At 48.8% G+C, this 17162-nt stretch overlaps 1 protein-coding gene across 1 annotated transcript in view; it reads right to left on the bottom strand.

The window, feature by feature from the left end:
* ATP9A (ATPase phospholipid transporting 9A (putative)) overlaps positions 1 to 9713 on the bottom strand; it is a 121257-nt gene extending 111544 nt beyond the window's left edge. The window contains 1 exon segment of the mRNA XM_032461386.1: positions 9380 to 9713. Within this exon segment, the coding sequence (XP_032317277.1) occupies positions 9380 to 9666 (287 nt within the window). The 5' untranslated portion in view covers positions 9667 to 9713.
* Positions 9714 to 17162: the final 7449 nt, after the last annotated feature.

The following is a 17162-nucleotide window of genomic DNA, read 5'->3' on the forward strand; positions in this document are numbered from 1 at the left end:
CCGCCCTGCTTCCTAAGGGGCTGGTGTGCAGGTGGCTCAGTGCCCTTCCGCAGGGAGGCCCCGGCAGGCACAGCTCCAGCACCCATGCTCTACCCTTTGGCGTCTCTCCCTGGGTCTGTCATTCCGGTGTCACTGCCTGTGACCGGCGTGGGCAGGGAGCACCTGGTCTAGTCTTAGTCAACACCGGGGACAGCCCACGGCAGGGGTTCTGTAACGGGCTGGGGGCGGCACAAGTGCAGCTGGGCTGGCCAGGGGTGCAAAGAGCCCTTCCCACGGGCCGCTGTCAGCGATGCTCCGACCACTCTCATCCCGGGCAGCCAAGAGCTGTTAATGCAACTTCCCACCACGGAGAGAGGAGGGCTGGGGTCTGCGGACTTCACCCCCAGCACAATCCCCCCTTCTGCTCCCCCCACAGCCCCCCAAGCTGGTACACCTACTACCACCTCCTCTGTGCCAACAGACACCGAAAACACATGCACACCTGCCCACAGTGGGCCCTCCTTACCTGTGGGGTTTGTATTTGCTAATTTACCTGCTGCCTCATATCTGTAACCTCAGAAGCAGTACTCAGCACCCTGATGCCCACTCCCGGACACGCGCGGAGAGCCCTCCGCACACGCCCGGCGCCAGCTGAGCAGGGAGGCTCTGCCCTCCCGCCTCCATGCTCCTGCGCACACAGGTGTCTTCTTCGTGGTCTCCGTGGTGCCATGTTTCCTGCACTTTGTGCTTCTTGTTATCTACTTCTCTGTTTAAAACGGCCCCGGCACAGTCCAGAGTTCCCAAAAGCAAGTTGCTCGTGGGGCGTCTCACGGAGAAAAGTACACGTGTTACACACGCGTCCTTCACGGCAGGAGCTGCTGCTGCTGGTTGGTAGCGCAACGCTAACAAATCAACAATATACTTAAATACAGTGTCTTTCGACAGACACATACCTCACACACGGTTCTATATTGATCAGCTGACAAAAAATACTGTGACCAGAGGCTCACAGGAACCTAACCCTTTGTGTCCGCAGTAGTGACTCACTGTGCACGAACTCGGTGTGGGCGGGGACTCTACGGACAGAACTCCAGCAAATAATGAGCATCAACTGTACCTACACCTCATACTACCCCCATCGGGTCAAAAGGGAAAGACATTTTAACACCACAAATTACAAGTGGCAGCTTCAGTAAAAAGTTCAGAGCTTCCAACTGAATAAATGCACCCCTCTAAAGGCCCCCTTCACGCGAAGGGCAGTGTTCTTTTCGGTTCACGTGAACAGTGAATCCGCACCACTGATTCACCCTGGTCCTGGTCCGGCAGGAGTACCAGGCCTGCGGCATCCGGGTCACCACGGACTCCATCACTTGAGGTCTGAGATGGCTGCTGGCAGTCAAGTCCTCTGGGGCCATTTTCTGGCCAGAGTTCTTACTCAACCGGACTCTCTACAAAGTTCTAGAAAGAAGAGGAGATAACGTTACCCGGTGCCAGAGTCCATCTGAGGCTTGGTCCTCCCCTCCAGGCTGTGATAACAACAATTCCTGACATTCTCCCAGGGCTCACATCTACTTTGCATGTATTATGCCTGGCCACGCGGGCACTCTAACTATGTCCCCATTTTACGGAAGAGGAAACTGAGGCACAGAGAGGGAAAGACAGGGGTCTGGAGTTATAAAAGTTGTAAAATGGCAAAACTGATACCTTAACCTAAGCCTGTAACCCTGAAATCCAAACTCTTAACCACAAAGCAACAAACCCAGCATCCTGTCCTGAGAATTTCAGATTATGGCCTATAATATCCTTATCTTTATTCTTACAGCAGCTTCAAAATGCAATATACAGTCAACAACCACCACTCCCAAATTCTCTATCCTGCGGTCACCTGGCAAAAAAATAATAATAATTCATTGTTACTGGAGGGAGAAACAAACCAACAGAGAAAAACTGCACTGAAGGGACAGAGCTGATCAAACACCTTCCAGCCGCCAGCCCCGGCTGCTCGGAGAAACACTCCCCAGTGCCCCCAGTGCAGACTCTGGCGTTCTGTTAGTTTCTGCCACTCCTTCTGGACCCAGATTAATTGCTCAACCTTTCTGAGCCTCAGTTTCCTTACCAATAAAACAAGGACAAAAACATACCAACATCAAAGGGCCACCGTGCAGCCTGAGTGTGGAAACACTACAGATTCTAAGCAAACACTAGTTCTCCTCCGTGGTCAGGGAAGGAGCCAAGCAACCTGTAGATGTAAATTCTGTCCCCCAAGCAAAAACGTAAGCATGAGCCCTGAGATGCCTCTGCTGCACCCGCCAGGCAGGGGCTCCCTGGGGTTTGAAGCCTGCGGCAAGACTGTCCTCCAGGTCTGCAGGATACACCATCTGCGTTAGGTTCCCCTTGCTGCTGTGACAAATCACCGCAAACGGACTATCTTACAGAGCTGGAGGTCGGGAGTCCAAAATGGGTCTCATGGGGCTAAACTCAAAGTGTCGGCAGGGCTGTGTTTCTCCTGGAGGCTCCAGGGGAGAACCCCTTCCCTGACTTCTCCAGTTTCTCGACACCACCTGTATTCCTTTCCTGGGGGTCCTTTCTCCATCTTCAGGCCAGCAGTATAGCATCTTCCAGGCTCTCTGACTCTGAGGCTCACTCTCCTACATCCTTTCTTTCAAGGATGCCTGAGATGACACTGGGCCCACCTCGATAATCCACGACAGTCTCCCCATCTCAAAATCACGAACTTAAGTCATATCTGCAAAATTCCTTCTGCCATGTAAGGAAACACATTCTCAGGTCCGGGGGATCAGAATATGGGCATCTCTGAGGACCATACATGCTGTAATCTCTGGAGCAACCCAGATTTCATGCTGAGTCTTTTCCATTAAATGTTTGACTTTTTGCATCTGTATTAGTGTCGCTTATAAGATTTGCATATCAATCATACACCAAAAAAAAATCTTCATTAGAACATGGGTCCTGTACTTAAAGATGACAATTAAGTCATCTCACAAACCCAGCCACCACCTAAGCTGATGCCGGTGGAGGGAAAGAGATAAAGGCAGACCGAGGGGACCAGGGGTGTCTTCTCCTTGCCTGTGATTCCCTTCTTTTGGTTCTCACACTGCAAATTCTGTAGGCATCCCCACCTCCACTCTCAGACCATCGTGTGGTTAAGACATGCAGACTTGATCCCATCAACCAGGGAAGACCTCTGAGTCAGGAAGACACATGAGCAGATGAGCAGTAAGCAGCAGTTTTAGAACGTCCAATAGACATCTTACCGACTTACAGTTAAGAACGTCTAGACTTCTGCCTGGACCATCTAGAAAAGGTTCTTCTCTCTCCCCATTCCCGGGAGCAGAGGCTTTGCTCTGCTTCTTTTATAAACTGGAGATCTGCTTCAAGTATCCTTTCTCTCAGAAAGGTTTGGTTGGGCACCGACTCTGTGCCAGGTTCTCTATGACGGTGATTAACTTGTCACCAGCCGGGCCCCATGGTGTTCCCAAGCCAAATGATCACACAAGCACATGTCAAATTGCAACTGTGCAAGAAAGAAGAGGAGCAGGTGTTCTGAGAGGCTCCTAGAGTGGGATCTGATCTCTAGTGGGAATGTCTGGGAAGCCTCCCTCCCTGAGGACGTGAGATCCCAGTGTAGCTACTGGAAGAGCTTTGACTAGATGAAGGGGGAGAGAAGGACATTCCAGGCAGATAACAACATGTGCAAAGGCCCTGCATCCAGAGGGAGCCAGGGAGGAGATAATGAACACAGGCCACGTGGCTGGATGAGGAAGGGGTCAAAGCGCGTGGGGATAAGACTGGAAGGAGGCAAGGGCCCAGCAGCACTGTCCAACAGAACTTTCTGTGATGGTGCGAACACCTGTATCTGTGCCAACCAACACAGCAGGTACTGGCCACATACGGGTACTGGACACTGAAATGTGGCTACTGCCACTGAATAACTGAAATTTTTTATTTTATTTAACTTTAATTATTTTCAACCTGGATTTAAATAGCCACATGACTACCTTGTTGGGCAGTGCAGGGCCAGAGCATCTAGTGAGATGGCGCACTAGAGGAATTTGAGAAGCGTATTTCCATGATCAGAACACATGGCCACATTTTCTCTGGCTGCAAGGTGGGGACCTCACCGGACAATCAGCAGCATGGACGCAGGGAGACAAGTGGCGATGATGATAATAGTGATGAAGATGATGCGGGGGGCGGGTGGTAGCAATGCTAAGGGAGATGTGGACAGATTCCAGAGTGACTCAGGGTGCAAAAGTGGCAGGTCCTGATAAAGGATAAGCAAAGGAAGATGAGGGCAGAGGCAGCATCCAGGATGGTGCCTGGGTTTCAAGATTCTGCCACTGAAGTGGTAGCCCAGCCGCTCTCCGTGCCCGGGAACACTAGAGGGAGGAAGACCAGGCTGGTGGCGGTGAGACAGGAGGGTAGGGGGCAGGGCACAGCCACTAAAAGAATGATGCAGCATTTAGCACCAAGACAGTGGGTGATTCAACTCCCAGTAGACCTTGAGCTTCAATATACGCTCATATACAATAGCTAACTGGCACTCCCACAGGCGCCGTGACAGTTTCAAGGCTGACCACAAAAGGTCAAAGAGTGGGTGATGGCCCAGTTCCTGGGAATCCCAGCCCCCTCCCCAAAGCAGCTGGAATAATCCTCCCACTTGTTAGCATTCGAAGTTACCGAGCCCATAGAAATGAAGGGCCCCTATACCTTGGAGCCAATCTCATTTTTCCTAATTGACCGCATGCTCTGAGGCCGCCGCTCTCCCTTCCGAGTGAGATGGCCCACACTCTGTCCATGGAGTGTGTGTCTACTTTTACTTTAAACTAAACACCCACCTCCACGCCTCATGGCCTCTCTGGCCTTCTGAGATGGCCCTCACTCTGTCTACGGGGTATGTATCTCTCTGAATAAATCTACCTTCACTCAACTATGGCTCACTCTTGAATACTTTCCTGCATGAAGCCAAAGACCCTCACCTGGTAGGGCGCATTCCAGGGACTCGTCCAAGGCCTGGGACACGGGCATCCTCTCATGCCCCATTTTTCCTGTATCAGTGGGAGCCAGACCTTGAGTTTGGCTCTGGCCAGACTGAGAGGAGGAGTTGGAGGAGGACAGAGGACTTGGTTCCCCAAGTAAGGTGGTCACTGAAGCTATGGGTATGGATAGGCTCAACTCGTACTTCCAAGGTCCAGGAGGTCCAGGACCAAATCTTGAACAACAGCAGCATTTAACAGTCAGACAGAAGATGGGGCAGGAGAACTCACAGTACTGTCATGGAAGACACAGGAAAGACTGACAAACTTCATCTCAAAAACTCTCAGTAGACAAGAGAAATAGAAGCATATGCCTATACAAAGACTTGAATGTTCTTAGAAATGTTATTTATGATAGCCCCAAACTGGAAATATTCCAAACATCCACCCTGATGAATAAACAAAACATATCCATACAATGAAATTCTATTAAGCAGTTGAAAGGAACTTCAAAACCATTATGCTAACAAAAAAGAAGCAGACTCACAGAACAAACCAGTGGTTACCAGTGGGGCGGGGGAGGAGGGGCAATACAGGAGTGGGGGAGGGGAGGCACAAACTACTGGGGGTAAAATAGGCTCAAGGATGTATTATACAATACGAAGAATATGACCAATATTCTGTAATAATTGTAAATGGTAAGTAATCTTTTAAAATTGTACCAAAAAATTAAATTAAAAAATAAAAACTATGCTAAGTGAAAAAAGGCAGACACAAAGACAACACATTGTATAATTCTATCTACATGAAATTTCCAGAAAGGGCAAACCTACAAAAGCAAATCCGTGATAGCCTGGGATTAGCTGCAAACAAGCACCAGGGAACTTTTAGGGGGGTGATGGAAATGTTCAAAAACTGGATTGTGGTGATAGCTGTACAAACTCTATAAATTTGTTAAAAAAAAAAAAAAAAGTCAATGAGCTGTGCCGTAACAATGGGTGCACTTTATCTGATGTAAATCATATATCAGTAAAGGTGTTTTTTAAAAATAAGTTGAAGTAGACTATGTACCTAAATAGCTCTTTTGCTAAAATTTCCTAGTCCCCCAAGTCCCAATACATCAAAAATCAAAGCATCCTTGTCCAATTGGACCACAAAACCCTGAATTATTACTAAGAGAAAACAAAGTCTCAGTTCTGCTAGAGCCCAGGCTCCTCACCTTTCCACGATACCTATCACACCAGGGCCTCCACAAACCTGGACTGGAACAGTTTACGTATTTAATCATGTCCTGGATTTGATCAGGAAAGAGCAATGAAGCCTCTTAGTATTTCTCAACTTCCTACCATCAAAGGTCCCTCCTCTCAAAGAAGTACTCTGGAGATCCCCCACAGGAAACCTTACATAAAGACCTAATTATCATTTTTTGCCCCAGGAAACACCTAGGATGTATTGAGCACTTAAGAGTTCCAAATTTAACATAGATTAAGTCTCAAAACAATCCTAGGAGGTATACATAATTATTGCTACTCCCACTTTACAGATGAAAAAATTGAGACCCAGAGAGGTAAAGCAGTAATTTTCCCAAGTCACATGGATAGTATGTGGCAAAACTAGGCTCAAATCTAGCTCCCCAATCCCATGCCCGCACTCCTAAAAATCCATCTCTGGTGTTTCATTCATCAAGAGGAGAACCCCACTGAGCCAGAAGCAAAGCACATGTCAGAAAAATGGTTTCCAGCAAAGTGAGGCAAATGCCCTGTTTCCTAATGAAACCATTGTAATAGTCTTCTCAACATCAGGATGTGGTAACTTTCTCAAGAAAAGAGCTTTGGGGCTACGGGATTCCTCAAGCAAATAAATTCCATGGTCGTGGCAACACATGCTGAGTGACCCCAGGACTAACTACACGCTGTCTCCTGGGACACGTGGCACCTATGTTCCCGCTTTTTTTTAACCACAAATTCCTTCAATGATCCTAAGCTTAGAGCCATTAGGTTAAATGAGTTGATCAGGTTCAAATCCACCCCCTCATACCAACTAGCCCTAGAACCTCCAACAGATTATTCAGTATCACTGAATCTTAGTTTCTTTGTCTATAAAATGAGGAAACTAACACCAAAAATTCATAGTTACGAGGATTAAAACACAGCCATTTATCTCCAATGCCCAGCAGAGAGCCTGTCCCATCCCATATACAACTGCTGCTTCTCTGAACTCACATCCCACTTAAACTTCAGGAAGTCTTTCCACCTCTTCTGCTTCCAAAAGTGTTTCCAAACACCAAGATCCCCACCTTGACAAGGCTACTCCTAAAAATGCAGATTAAATACAGGAACACATACGCAAATGCCTGAGATTCCAGACACATGGCTTGACTCTGAATTCATGCCACTGTGCAGGAAATAAATTAGTACTAAAGTGGCAAATTCCAAAGGATGAGTGATCCTACACTTCAATACCAAACAAATCTTTTTTCCCAACTGTCTGCACCACTCCCTCTGGGCCCCCATATTAATGGTGCATATTCCTACCATGATAATCATCACTTTTAAATAATTACTTGCATTTTCATCTCAAGCACTGAATCAGAGGTTCTCAACTATGTCAGTACATTAAGGAAGCTTTGAAAAAAATAAAATAGATACTCAGGTCCCACCTCAGATTCTTTTTTTTGTTGTTGTTAATGGAAGTACTAGGGATTGAACCCAGGACCTTGTGCATGCTAAGGGTGTTGTCCATGACCACTGAGCACTTAAGCTCCCCAGGTGATTCCAATGCACAGCCAGGGTCTAGACGCCCGCCCTTCTTAGTCTGGGCTTGTTTACCTCATCTTTGCCCCCCAGGCCCCCTGCACAGCCTCCACACATAAGAGGCATTTTATAATTGTTTGTGGCATGAATTAATGACTAGAGAATTTTAGAGCCCACTGACCATATGAATTCACTGAGACATTTACTGAGGGCTGTATTACACGCAGGCACTATTCCAGGCATAGGGCTCAGGTTAATTGTCATTCTTCAGCCACGAGTAGTCAGGACTGAAACACAGGCGACCAGTGAAGGAAGGGGTGGAGGGCTGTCGGTTTCTGGGATCCTGACTCAGTCTGCATTTTGCAGCATCTTCCCAGCAGTCCTTGACCTCCCTGAGCTCGTTTCCTCCTCTGTATTATAGAAATGGGGCCTCCTCACCGGAAGATTTAAGAGAGACGGGGACAAAGACCCCACAAAATGGCAGCTGACATCACTCACTTTTTCCTTTTTACAATTCGATGGACACCTAGTGAAGCCACCCTCGGGGTTCACGCTCCCCATCCCCCGCATCAAGCAACTGACGCCGCAAAAAGCTGCGGCCACAGGGAAGTGCCCAAAGGGAGCAGGACGCCAAAGGAAGGGCGGGTCCCAGAGGCCCAGCCCCGCCCAGCTGCCGTCCTCGGCCTTCACTGGACATCAGCCTCACCTGGGCAGCCTCGGAAAATGCCCGTTTCCAGGTCCTACCCCCAAGAACTGATTGGCGGGTCTGTGCGGGGTCAGAGAATCTGCATTTTAGCCAGATCCCCTCAATCCTTATTCCCAAGTGTCGCAGACGATGCCACAGCCCCTTAAAACCTCAACAGGTCATTGCCATCCTCCGAATAGAAAGAGGGCAGGGCGCAAAATATCAGCCCATCCTCTCCCTCCAAGTGCGGGAAACACCCTCACTAGGCTGCCCAAGGGTCTGCCAATGTGGGAAGGCACAGCAGGTGGCGACCCCTACTCCTGCCAGGGGGCTCTTTCCATCAAATAGTGGGGAACTGTGCGCGGAGGGTCTCCAATCGACCAGAAGGAGCCCCTCTCGCCCTCCTGCGGCTGCCGGTACGGGTCCAGCCAGGGCCGGGAGGGGAAGGCGGCATTCCGGGGGCTGGGAGCCAGAGGTGCTGACGGGGACCCCGCGGCGCGTCTGCAGAGGAGGCCGTGCCAACCCCCCCCCCCCATAAACTGAACATATCCGGGCTCCCGAGGGCTGTTCCACGCGCAGAGCACGGTTTGATATTGAACAAATCGGCATTACAACAACGAGGACTAATCAGGAAACAATAAAATGGTTAAAAGGCAAGGCTGATCCCAATTCCACGCGCGTGTAAACAGCGCTGGGCGGGCCCGCCGGCTTCTCCGGGTTTCTAAAGGAAAGTGGGAAGGGGCGCGAGGCAGCCGGACGCTTGGGCCCAAAAGGGACCCAATCGAGCCGGGGACCCCGGGCCGGGGCTGGAGCTGAGCCGAACCCCCTCCCCGCCCGCCTCCCGGGCCCGGCCGCCGGCTCATGGCGCCGGCCAACCTGTCAGGCCCGGCCCGGCGGCCCGAGAGCCAGGCTCCAGCCGCGCGCGGACAAAGGAGGGCGGCTGGCCGGCCCCGGGCCCCGCTTACCCGGCGCGGGGCCTGCTGTCCATCCGCTTCTTCTGGCGCACCGGCTGCAGCGGGATGTTGTCCGTCATGTCTCCTGCGCCGCCCGCCTTGGCCGCCGCGCCCCCCGCGCCGCCTGGGCCGCCGCCCGGTCCGGCCTCCGCGCCGCCGCCCGCCGGCGCCGCGCCGCCCCGGGGGAGGAGGCGGCGGCAGCGGGCGGGCCGGGCCCGCAGCGAGGGGGCGAGCTCGCGAGCGCCGGGCCACGCGCGGAGCCGCCCGCGCGGCCCGACCGACGGACACGGGCGCACCATGGGCCCGAGCTCCGCGCCGCGCCCGCTCGCCCCGCGCCTGCCACGGGGGGCGGCCGGCTGTGTCCGCGCCGCCGCCGCCGCCGCCGCCGCAGTGTCCCCGCCCCCGGCCCGCGCCGCGCGCCCCCCACGCGCGCCCACCCGGCCACGCGCCCCCCGCCCACGCCCCGCCGTGCGCGCGCGCGCCCGGCCCCCGCCCCCCGCCGACTTCCGACTTTCACAAGCACACGCGCATCGGTGCACACGCGCATCGGCACACGCAGCCACGCTCACCTAGCACTTTGCGTCCATTCTCACATTCACACGCGAGCCCTACACACACACACACACACACACACACACACACACACACACACTCTCTCTCTCTCTCACCTGCTCACTCCCCACCAGCATCCGACATTCACAACCACACACTCACAACTCTACCCACACACCCTGCCGCACTCACCATTAGCTACCTTCTCCATCCTGGATCTCAGGCCTCACACACACGTGCCCCCAGGAAACACAATCACCAGGAAACACAATCACACAGGGACACACACCCTACCTCACTCCGCTTTCCCGGCCCCTCACCCATCATCCTCACTTTCTCACCTGGATCCCGGAGAGTAACAACCACACACGTGCACTCACGCACCTGCACACCCTCATTCTCTCTCACTCACCTCCCTTGGGGCTGACACACGTGCCCTCTCAGTCACACAGACACATTCATCCGCACTGATTCACAATCACATACACGGGACTCCTTCACCCCGACCCTCATCTGCACTTACACACTCCCTCACACAGTGTCCAGGATCCACTACCTTCCAAAGGGCCTGATAAAATTTTGAGAACAGAAAATGAATAGTGGTGAAGGAAGGAGGGAGGGAATTTGAAACAATGATGGAAGAGCCTGCAAGGGTTATACCGTGTAAACTAACCTATTGCAACCAAAGGACGTTTTTAAGTAGGTACACCCAATACATTTCATGTGGGATGTGGGTGCCCTTGAATTCGATTGCTGTGTCTGGGCCCCTGGGTAAAGGAAGGCAGACCCCAAACCAAGAAGTGTGACTTATCTCATGTCCCAATGACGTTCCTCAAGAAAAGCATGTCAGTGGAAGTTGTTGCATTGCACCTTTGAAGGGAAAACAGCATTCTTTGGCTGGTCTGCTTTGCTTTCTGCTTTCTCTCTGTACCGAGACAGTGCCCCACACATAGCATAACACACAGTCAATAGTAAAGGCTTATTGAGTAGAGGAAATGTAACATCCTGACCCACCAATTATGGCATCAGAGGCGGCCCCACCCTCTCCCACCTGCTCCCCAGAGGGCCCCTCTCAAACTCCACCCACTGCAGACCTTCTTCTCCAAGCTCCATTACCACACAAGGTGACAGAAAAGACCAAAGAGATTGTGACCCTTTAATCCACAGTCCCCCACACAACTGATGTTCCATCAACAGTGAGCTGTTGTTTTGATGAAATATAATAACATTGTCATATGAGAAGAGAGGCGATTTTTATTGCCTTTGCCTTTTCCAAATTTCTTCCAGTGCATTTTTATAATCATTGCAGAAGACACTTTAAGAGTCCCTTCCAGCAAGGCAGTCCCTCGGGAAGGGAGGCAATTGAAGTCTTTTATCTTTTCTTGAGAGAGATCCAGATGTTTGCGTGAGATAGCAGAGAGCCCGTGGGGCCTGTAGGAAAGGTGCCAGGGTTCCAGGACAGGAGCAGAGCTGGGGCAGTGATGGGGTGAGAATGGGATGAGGGGCACAGCATAGTCTCTTACTGGTCCAGCCCAGCCTTCTTCCCATGGTCCTAGGACTGGTCACCTCAGGGTCCTGCTTTCTGAAGAGCAGCCCCTTTCAGTGGCCCCTGATAGCCCTCTCCATCCAGCAGGCCTTGGGTACAGTAGGCTGCTGACCTCTAGAAGCCTGGAGCAGAAAGGTCTTTAACAAGTAAGCCAACCTAGTCCAGCATCTTCTTTCCAGAAATCAGACCTCTGAGGCCCACAGAGGTCACCAACCTCACCAATAGTTGGTGGACCCAAGTCATACTCTCTCCTGAGACTCTCAGCCCGGCTTACCATGAGCCCCATTTCCATGGATTCCACGCTGGCTGCTTATAGAAGTGTTGGTGGTAAGTAACAAGAAGTCAAGGGCACTACTAGGGGAGAAGTGGAGGTGGGGAAAATGGGAGCAAGAATCAATAAAAATGTTTTCGGTAAACTCAGGCTGGGGAGAGAAGAAATGAAGTTCTTGTGGTTCCTAGAATCTTCTCTCTGAATGAATTGTCTCTGAACAAATGCCCCAGGTATTCCCTAGAGCAGAGTTTCTCAACCTCCGCACTGCTGGCACTTGGGCTGAATATTTCTTTGCTGGGGGGGCTGTCCTGTGCACTGCACGATGTTTAGCAGCAACCCTGGGTTCCAACCACCACATACCAGTAGCAGCTCAGCTTAAGACCACCAGAGATGTCTTCAGACATTGCAAAGTGTCCCTGGAGAACAAGATGGTCCCTAGTTGAGACCCATGGAGCTGGAATGTGATATTAAATAATTTTTAAACCTCTGGTTAGACTGAGTCTCTAACACTAATCTCATCTTCCCACTCCCCACCCCCTTTTCAGGGAAAAAACTCCATAAGCGCGTTCCACAAGCAACTATAGCTAGGATTTAATAACATGACTTTGTGTACTACTGTTCTTACCTCCAAAAAGACACTAGGGAAAAGACGTTAAGGAAAAGACCACTGAACATTCAATCTTTCATTCAAGTAACCTTCACTGAGGACCTACAATATCCCAGGTACTGGGATGTACAGTTAATAAGACACGCGATCTTGGAGGGTAGCTCAGTGGTAGAGTGCCTGATTAGCATGCACATGGTCCTGGGTTCCATCCCCAGGCTCCCCCCCCACACCCCCCGTTAAAAATAAGTAAACCTAATTATATCCCCCTACCAAAAATTTGTTTTAATAAAAATAAAATAATTTTTAAATTAAAAAAAAGAAGTGTACAATTTGGAGAAACAAAACAAGACACACAATCCCTGTTGCCCAGGGTTGAGGGCTCTGCTGGTTCTTAGAGGTGATAAAAGGCTGAAATGCACAAGGTGACTGGATGACCTGTCTAGCACACTCTTCCAGGTTACCTGTGTCTTTCACTGTCTTTGAGCTATTTTACAACTCTCCAGCTAGCAGAAAACTGGTAGAACTACAAATGATTCTTCTCCATTGAAATGCAGATGAATTTTGTCCAAAGGAGTGCAATTGATTACAGCCCTGTGGATATTGACCATTTTTTGCATCTTTATGTAAATTAACTCCAACTTTCCTGATTGCCTGAAATATGGGAGTTCTTTCAGTTCTCCTTTCAATCGGCTGTAAACCTGTGGATAAAATCTTTGACATTTGTAGGAGCCCTGATTTTCCCTTTTTAAAATGTGATGTTTTAACAGGACAGACATAAAATAAACAAGTAAACATTTCAGAGAGTACAAAATGCCATGTGAATAATACAACAGGGCAATGTGAAAGAAATGTGCTTTTGTTCATCACTTCTTACTTGATAAAAAGTTAGCAGCCCTAAGCAATTCCATCCTATTTCTCCCCTATTTCTAAAAACAATGTCCTGGTCTGTGGAATCCCAGATTAGCAGTCCTACTAAATTCCATGACAGTTTCTTCTTCCTCCACTGTGGGCTTCTCCCCATGAGAACATGAAGATGTAGAATCAGCCTCCACCATGATAATGAACTCAGGACATTTAGGGAGGTCAGTGAAAAGAGTTTCTCCCATCAGGATGGCCTGAAAGCCTCCAGAGTAGTCAGCAAGCATTAAAATGCAAAACAAACAGAACAAAAAACTGATTCGTGAGAAGTAAATAGGAGAAAGGGAAAACCTAAATTTCAACACCAGGTGTATCGACAGATGCTGTAGAAGGTCACACGTTTCCCTGCTTTTAATTTAAGGACTCACAATTATCCCTTCAGGATAAAATAAACTTCAGTGTCCTTTGTTCCATGCCTTGTCTTTGGGACACTGCTATTTCTTTTAACTTACGTCTTCTTTGCCTAAAACAATAGATTGTTTACAAAGGGCTGGAGGGTGGAAATGACAGGGGAGGGGAAAAGAGGGGAAGAAATGCAAGTTACTTGGGATGTTCATTCTTCTCCCAGAAAGGTCACTTTCCAGTATTCTTCAAACTTTAAAATGCAAAGCTTGATGCTCCAATCTCAAGGTCTTAAAACCTCAACTGCAACGTCCACTTTTAAGAGGTAAAGTTACTCCCTTGTCCTCATTTTGCCCTAGTTTAGCTAATGCTCCATTTTTCTTTTGTTATTTAGAAATAGTTGGAATTGGCTTTGGCAAAGCGATAAGGACCTGGGGTTTGGGGGGCTTTGTTTTTTAGGCAAAAGCCTGAATTTTCTTGGGTACCAAAAGCATAAACCCCTCAACCAAAAGCAATTGCTTCTCAGGGCATATTAGACTTCAAGAGCTTTGGGAGCCAACTCATTTTCTTTGAACACAAATGAGCATTCCTTGCTTAAGTGGTTAATGATTTTGTTTGGAAACAAGAAAACAGAAATGGGGGAATTGCTGGGACTGAGGATAATTACCCCACAAGAACCATATGCTTTCTCCACTGGAAAGAGTGCCCCTTTTAAATGAATAATTAGAGTTACAGAATCCATAAAGTAAATGGTGCAGGAAAGAAAGCAAAGGTATGAATTCCCTGCTGTGGTGTTTAGATCTTAAAGACAAGTTCAGAATTATGAGTTTAGCCAAATACAGCTCTTTGATGGATTCAAAATGGGCTTCCAACAACCAAGGAAAGAGCCTAGAACCGGCAAGTTTCTGCCATTTTGTCATTTCCAACCACAGGCATCCAAATGTCCTAGGGTAATTTGTCAAAGGCAGGGGTGGGGGTGGGGTTAAACTGTACCCGTAGGAACCAATGAAATAAAACTCCTGCTGAAATACAGTTGCTTATCTGAGTGACCCTATTTGGAAAAGGCACACCTTAAAAATTACCCCACCAGCCTACTTTCTTTTTGCACTTTATTCATGAGGAAATTATTTGAAGCATGTCCACTGCCTTATGAGCTGCAAAGAACCACACCATCTTGAAGGTAAAGGAGTTGTGCACCCCTCTGACCCGCCTGACTTCCTCAGTCTCAGTTGATTGAACCAAGAGAATCCATCTGGTCCAGAGTTGGGACAAATTCCACCCAACTAAGCAGAAGAGTGTTGATTTTCTAAGCCAAACAGGAGAAAAAGTGATGGCCAACATGCTAAATGCTTACTATGTCTCAGATCAGTTGAGTATTAAAATGCATCTCACCATCATCCTATGAATCCAATATTATCCCCATTTTGCAGACTAGGTATCCAAAGTTCCATTAAGTTATCTTGCCCAAGGGCAGGAACCTAGTCAAGAGTTGAGTTGGGCCTTCTCGCCCAAATGAAGAGCCAATGTTCTCATCATGAACCCATCTTTTCCCTAGATGGGAAATGTACCTGTTTCATCTAACTCCTGACTAAGATTCTGCTTCTGGACTTTCTGTGTATCCTGACCTATAACTTTCCTGTTTGGGCCCAAGCGATCTGCTGAGTTGTCAACAACTGGCGCGCTGCTGGGGGAGTTGTCTGTGAAACTCTACTGAAGGGCTTCCTGTAAATGTGCAGATATTTCAACACCTTCCTTGATGTTGTGGTTTAGCTAAACTGACACCTGACTCAACCTTGCAGGGTCAGATGGAAAGCTGAAAAAAATCACCTCCCCCAGACCCTGATCAGGTCAGGTCAATGGCTCCTGGCCAAGTTCTGTTGCCAAAAAGGTGCAACTTTTCCAGTTGGAGGTGGGCCCATCCCAGGCTTTCTCCAGGTCCTCTGCAAATGCCCCTATGCAATGCAACAAATCCTTTCCCAGGACACCTGTCTTTAGACCGGTTCTGGGGGTGCCAACTGAAGGCAGAGGGCCAGCAGGGAAGATGGACCTTTACTCTTTTTGCCATTTTATGGAGATATAATTAACGTATAACTGGAAGTTTATTCTTAAAGTCGAGACTACTGAGATTCCCTTATATCGTCTACCAAGTATGGAAATCAGTTTTGAATAAACAGAACCCACAGAGGAGGACCCAAGAAGGCAGGCAGGTAAGTTCTAGGGCAGCTGTACTACGTACCTTCTGTGTCCTAACTCCGGACTCACTACACTAGGGTGATGTTTACATCACAACCTACTTTTCGAGAATCGGCTTTAAAGATTAGGGCTAAGACAGCCCTACACACACCTACACACACACACAGAAACCACCACAAACACATGGAAACATTCATAATCTCTGTCCCAGCAATTTCTCAAGAATTCACCCTGGAGTTAATTCAAATGCAAAAAAGAAAAAACAAAAAACTGTACCAAAGATGATCAAAATCATTCAATAAAAGCATCGGAAGGAAACATGAATACTGTCTAGCAATAGCTGATTAAACATTTTTGTATTAATTGCAGATATTTTAAGAAGGAAGAGCCAGAAATGGGCTTCACCTTGGAAAGATATCTAAAATACGCAGGAAGGGGAAACATTTTTCACTTAAGTACAACAATCCTCATATATTCGAATCTAGAAAGACATTAAACTATAGGTTAGTATCAAGTGTGAAAAAGGATGAAAATTCTAGATACCTGAGACTAGGGCCCGTTAGTTTAGGTACTTCCAGTTCAGTTACCTAAATGACTGTGCTTATTTTGCTCTGAGTCAAGAGAGTGGCTGCTTCACCCTAAATTTAGAGGAGTTGAGGTCAAAGAACAGACAAACCTTGGGGAGGAGGGTATCCACCAGCAAAGGAAGTTGACACGCAGAGCTCACATCAGGTCAAAGGCCACAGAAGCACAGCTGCCAGACCCTTCCTGGAGGTCAAGAGAACCCTTTCCAGGATGCCTGTGTCACCCACATCCACGATGCCACGAGGCTGATGCCCGTTCTTGCCATTAGGTTCACAAACACAGCAAAAGGCAAGAGGGTACTTTGCCGGGAGGACATTAACATGGTCTTGTCCTCATGTCTCTCAAGGAGCACCTTCCCCATCACCCTAAGAATCTTCCCTTGGAATTCAATGCTACCCTCTGTGTGACTCTCAGCCCATCCCCTTCCAAGCAGCCAGCCCTTTAAGTATGCGATGATTTAAAAATATTATCACTTTGCCCAGTGACTTGTACCAGGGTAGGAAGGGTTGAGATGTGGGATAATCTACAGCGTGATAAGCTTTCCATGGTCATGAGCAAAAGTCCTCTTGAAGGACAGGACTCTAATAAAATGCCTTAAAAAGGAAAGATACCAGCCAGCAAGTAAGTTTGTGTGCTTGTAGTGAGTCCAGCAGGGATGTAACCAGATGTGTGGCTTCAATTCCGGGACTCAGAGGGTCCCAAGGCAGCTGGAAGTGACTGTCAAATAAGGAGTCTCAGGTTTAGAGCAGAAACTACCAGAAAAACTTACAGACACGCCTGG

This window comes from Camelus ferus, chromosome 19 (genome assembly GCF_009834535.1).
Source record: "Camelus ferus isolate YT-003-E chromosome 19, BCGSAC_Cfer_1.0, whole genome shotgun sequence".
NCBI lineage: Eukaryota > Metazoa > Chordata > Mammalia > Artiodactyla > Camelidae > Camelus > Camelus ferus.